Source organism: Mauremys mutica, chromosome 1 (genome assembly GCF_020497125.1).
Source record: "Mauremys mutica isolate MM-2020 ecotype Southern chromosome 1, ASM2049712v1, whole genome shotgun sequence".
Taxonomy (NCBI): domain Eukaryota; kingdom Metazoa; phylum Chordata; order Testudines; family Geoemydidae; genus Mauremys; species Mauremys mutica.
The window spans coordinates 304,508,426-304,514,425 of NC_059072.1; the positions used below are offsets into that span (position 1 = coordinate 304,508,426).

General features: G+C 39.9%; 1 protein-coding gene across 1 annotated transcript in view; it reads right to left on the bottom strand.

Moving 5' to 3' along the window:
• SIAH3 (siah E3 ubiquitin protein ligase family member 3) overlaps positions 1-5,796 on the bottom strand; it is a 73,437-nt gene extending 67,641 nt beyond the window's left edge. The window contains exon 1 of the mRNA XM_045000724.1: positions 5,542-5,796. Within this exon, the coding sequence (XP_044856659.1) occupies positions 5,542-5,676 (135 nt within the window). The 5' untranslated portion in view covers positions 5,677-5,796. The remainder of the gene's footprint in view (positions 1-5,541) is intronic.
• Positions 5,797-6,000: the final 204 nt, after the last annotated feature.

Consider the following 6,000-nt stretch of genomic DNA (forward strand, 5'->3'; position numbering starts at 1 on the left):
AAGAGGGGGTCAGTTTAAGACGATTAAGTCAGAAACTATTTTCCCCGCCATTTCTTGTGCTTTATTTTCTCTTAGGAGAGATCACAATTGCTGTTCTATCTGATTACATTTAAACTCTGAGCTGTCCTAATTTTACACTGTAATGTCTGTGTTAGACATTGAAAATGAAGCCCTTGTTGCCCCGTGTTAAGCCTCTGTGGGGTGTGTGTATAAACTCAGGGTTAATGGGTTACAACAGAGAAGAACTCCAGGGATTAGATAGATAGAGGCATTAATAGACAGTCTCCCCCAAGGGAGAGTCAGTGAAGCATGCTCCCACATGCCTTTGATGCAGGAAAAGGGTTGTGCGTGAATCACGATGGTTGCGTTTGCACAGAGATGTAGCAAACTGCGGAGGTTTCTTGGCTATTTGTCATTAAGCTGATTTCCAGGTTTACATTTTGAAGCCTGTTCAGCTGAGGCAGTGGTTAAGAGATGCAGCAAGTCAGCTATGGTTGGCCCCTTTTCTGGGGACACTATGCTCACATTAAAGGCTTTAGCTAAAGCTTTTACCTCTTCTTCAAATTACACTGTGTCAAATACTAATTGAGAAATAACCTAAAGCTAATAAGGACTCATTTGCACTATCAAACTAACCATGTTTATAATGTAGTATGTGTGTACACATTGTATTGTGAATGCCCTCTAGTGGTGATTGTTACTGTAGTACTACTTAAAATTGGAAATTGCCTGATGAACTAAACTAGTCAGAATCTTGAACCAGAAAGGAAGGGCTTCTGGGTGGGGAGAGTGGGACAATATAGCAGAGTGGGTTGTTAGCAGAATGTTTCAAGCTGCCTCCCTCTCTTTCCTTACACTAAATAAATAATTAAATCCCACATGTGTACAATATACCACGGCACTTAATCCTGGTTCAAAGTCTGTTGGGGATAAAGTGGATTACAACGCAGTCTGGCTGACCAGTGTGCATGCAGACAAAGTATTATAACAGGATTAAAAACCCTTCTCTCCTTCAGTTAAAGCAGATTTGTTTGGGGTTTTTTAAGATCTGGTTATAACAGTTTGGCCTTGTGAGCCATGCAATACTCCGAGTGGCTACAAGATTAAACTGTGTTTAGGCACCTCTTTATCATAAGGAACCATATTTAATGTCATGTGAGCCTAAAGGTCCTGTAGAAAGGAGAAAAGATGGTCTCATAAGAACAACACATTTATTTACACCAAGAATATGAAATAAACAAAGGACGGTGGTGTTAATCACAACAAGTTGGAGTTACATAAAGTCACCAGGGCATAAATTGTAAGTTTTGGGGGCTGTCTTTTTATTATGTGTGTGTACAGTGTCTAGGGCAATACAGCCTTTATCTTGATTAGGGTCTGTAGGCACAACCGTAATAAAAATATTATATTATTGTTGCTGTTACTGTTATCATCATTATTATTATTATTAATAATAATAATTAATAATTAAGGAGGAAATACTCCATTGTAAGGCTGAACTGCTGCAGCAAAAGGAAAGAAGCAGAGACTTTTGAGTTCACTGGTCTTCTGCCATCGCTGTAATTTCCTGCATTCTTATGTTCTGTTTGGGAACTGAAATATAAGACATGAAAGGGCTGATGGAAGGAAGGTGTAAGAGGGGCTGAGGAACCTGTACAGTGGAGTTATCATTAATGGAAGAAAAGAAAAGAAACGAAACACATTGACCCTTCTTTGCACATGAACCAGAATACATTCCTGTTCTTTCCACGCAGAGAAAGTACTTAAAACTTTCACAGTAAGCTAAATGGCCTTTATCCAGGCACAATGAGCATTGCTTCTTTAAGCAACCCCCTTTAATTATCATGGTCTTAAAGAGTGTAATCATTTAGCTAGTGGCTAGCTACATAATAATGCTTTTGCCTTTTATTTCAAAAGGGAGGCATCACATTGTATGCTTGAAGGAATCCCAGGTTGCTAAGTAATGGATATAATATGATTGGGAATGAAGGTGACCTATAGAAGCATGGTAAATACATGATTTTCTCTGCTCAGCAAGTGAATTTTGATTACAGCTCAGCACATGCCTCTGGTTTTAAGATGCTTGTGGCATTCTTGTGAAAGCTCATGAAAGGAGAAAGTACAAAAAGCTGCAAGAAAGAGAAATAGGCTTCAAAAAACCTATTTATACCCACATCAAATAAAGAAAATTGAGGGCGATGGTTGTAATCTTGTCTGTCCTTGTTTACAGCTGCCTGTGTTAGTCTGTCATACGAAGAGAAAATAACAGCGGATCAATACAGCTATCTGCATTGATATTTTAGCATTTTTTAAAAAATACACTAAATGGAGCGTAAGCCTCCCTAGTTAAGTCTTTTCTGCCTGAGGAAGAATATATGTTTATAAGTGTGTATTTTACTGCCAACATTCTTTACAGTCTTAGGGCTGAATTCTGATCTCAGTTACAGTACACTGGAATGAATCTGGAGTAATTCCATTGACTTCACTGAAATTCCCCTGGATTTACCACTGTGTTAGGAAGACTGGAACGTCACATATCTCTCTCTGCAGAATATTAGCATTTCCTGGCACTGCATTGGCAAGTAAACATCTTGGTAAATACAGGATCACTGAATCATGTAAAATGTACATGATGTGTAACCATAGAGCCTCAGATTGGGCTTGATCCTACATGCACTGAAAGCTCCCATTGACTTTAATGGTGCAGGACCAGAGCCCTGGCGCAAACTGACTTCAGTGGAGCTATGCCAGTGTACACCAAAGGAGGATCTGCCCATATGGGATGTGTCAAGATAATTGATCATGTAAAGAAATGTGATAAGACTTATTTATTATTCATATTACAGTAGCAATCACATCAGTGCTCCATTGTGCTTGGCGCTGCACAGATCTGGTTGCTACTGTAAGAGCAACCCCTGCCCAAAGAGATCACAATTTTAGAGTGAGCACAAATGTTCATCATTTTGGGTGAGGAAAGTGCTTGTGCTCATGGCCCTTGTTCTCAGTCAGATTTGTACTCTCATTGTTACATCTTGTTTTATATTTTAGGATTGTCCAAAAAAAATTATGGTTAAAATGACCAAATCATGGATCATCAAATATGGGACATCAAAGTTTGTCATAATACTGTAAGTCACCTAAGGAGTATATTTGGCTTTTTATTTTAAAGTACTGTAATACATCACTTATATTTTAATATATTGGGACACTTTATTTCTAAAATTCATAATTTATGTAATTTATTATATATTTGTACAGTGCCTAGCACTATGAGGCCCAATCTGCTTGTAGTCTTTAGATGCTAACCCTGTGACAGTTATCATTATTCTTATTACCAAATATGGAAATCTTTGAAAATATTTCACCAGTATCATGTTCTGTGTCAAGTTCCAAGTAATAGATAGAGCACTTATATATTAATAAGTTTGCAGCACACTTCACTGTACAAGTCATTGGTTTTTTTCATATTGAAATGGTTTCTTGATCACACTCATATTCCCCTAGTGTTATAACGTATGCAGTGAAACAGGCTCACTGGGCCTGATCCTGCAAACCCGCCATATGAGCCACTCCCATTGAAGGAAAGAGGAGTTTTTGTTATGGGTTCAATCCTGCTGTTCCACCAAATCTGAAACTCCCATTTGCTTCAGTGGGACTTCTGCATGTAATGCCTGATGCAAAGCCCAGTGAGGTCAATGGAAAGACTCTTGACGGCAGTGGGCTCTGGATCAGGCCCCTGAAGGGCTCAGCCACTATGAGCTCAGAAAGTGAGACACTATTTATTTCTGGGGATAAAGAAAAGAAACACCAAATTGTTTCAAAGCATTGGAACGTACAGACTGCGGCTCCAACCTGAGAGAAATTGCTCTGATTAACTGCAAGCCCAATCTGCTGAGATGCTGAGCACCCTAAACTTCCACTGCCTTCCATGGGCACTCTACATCCTACTGGATTGGCACCTGTCTAGGCTCCACTGTACCTCAACTGGCAATAACCTAGGACACTCATTTGCTGCTGCTTGATGTTGTTTTGAGCAGAATGATTTGATGGTCTCCTGCTACTGTGATACATCAAAGGGGTTAGGGTAGAATTCTCCATTTTGTTAAAATATCTTCCATCCACTTACAGAGTCTGAATATTTCTTTCTACATAGTTCCTACCTATTCTGAACAGTCACACCAAACCTTAAGATAATCGTTTTTTTAAATAGGTTGTATTGGTGGGGGAGGGGGAGAATCACTTTGCAAGAGATGAGATGAGAAATGAGCTAGTCGCTAAACGTTCCCTTTGCAGCCCTGCAATGCCTGCCCTACCTCATCCATACTGCTGGGGGCTCCCAACATGCTCTCAGCATGCTTTGAAACATACCCTCCAGGAGTGGCTGTACTTCTAGAAATGACCTCTTCTCATCAGTGGGACTCTCCAAGATAGTGTTGTCTGACACTGTAAATAGCATTCCTAGCAGCCTGCATTTTGTGAGTGCTACTTTCTGGAATAATGAAAAACAAAATTGTGGTGGCAATAACCAATGGCATTTTAAAGGCATTTAGGTGCCTACCTCCCTTTGACCCTGAGTTCTGAGGTGAGACCGGTTCTCTCAAAGGATCCCCAAACGCCCTATGCTGGGAAGAGGTTCCCTTTGAGTTCCTGACAAGGACTTTGGAACAGCCAAAGAAGAATCTGCCTAAAGAATCCATCTGTGGTTTCAGATGGCTCTCTGTTGGACAGGACATTCTGTTCAAGAGAGGTCGGTGAGGACCTCCAGCAACCAAGATGGGCATTGATAAAACTGCTAATTTGTTATCATAATAAACCAATTAAAGACTCCCAATAGTCTGTTTGCCTCACTAGTTGCTTAGCTCCTCTCTAGATGAGATCACAATCATTGGGTTTTGGCATAGGCTCAGCTACTGCCACGTTGTCAACGGAAATCTAGAAACTTACTAAGAGAATATAGCAAGAGGGTTATTTTTATGGTGTCTATAAATGGTTTTGCTTTATTAAGGCTAATTTAAACTCATGACTAAAATATGTTCACCTTGCAAATGACTAGGGACACTTTATATGACAGATGAAATTATTCAAATTCCCTATAGAAGAAATAGACAAACTCAAAGAAAACCTCCCTCTCTCCCTCTTCAGCTTTCTAGTCAGCAGCACATTTCCCTTTGGTATCAGACAGTTCAGAAAGATTTCCAGGATCTGTGTTTGCACTGTTTCACAAAAGGAAACAGATTTTCATTACACTAACTTTTCCAATATTTTTTTCCAAATATTTGCCTCTTGAATATTTGATACACAGATGAAGGAGAGGGTGGGCTACTAGAGGGAGAAGCAACAACGTCACAACATTCCCTGTAGCCACTGATTGCTTGCCTTAGCTCTAAAGTAAACTAAGCAGAAAGACCATATGAAACAGTCTCTTTGCTAGTAATGTGTTCACAACAATCTGTCCTATTGTGCTAAAACATCATTTCACTCCCTATGGAGAAACAAATGAGTAGCATAAAACACTGGAATAGAAACATATTTTTAACTCACCTTTAGGCTGTGTGTTGGGTTTACAACACAGACAAGTTGCCCAGCAGCTGAAAAAACCCTCTTAGCCTTGTAATGTTGAAACCTAAGGTGAATAAGATCTAATACAGCCCCAAAGCACTGGGTGAAGAAAAGCATCACAACTTTTGTTGTTGTTGTTTGGTGAGGAAAGCAACGAAGGAGACTGTCAGTCCTTGAGACTGGGGAAGGAGCGCAGCCTGTGAGAACTACACTCCTGCACAGCTTAGCATGCCTTCATATTCATCATCAAAATAAGATGGTTAGAATCTTGCAGCAGTGGGTCAGCCAATCAAAAGGACTGGAATGTTATCCTTGAGGTCCAGAGACAGCCAATAACAAATGCTCCCCCCGCCTACAAAAACTCCCTGATGAATTGAGCCTGGTGGAGAATGCATTATTGAACATTACCATACATCAGCACATTGCATTTATCTTGTGATT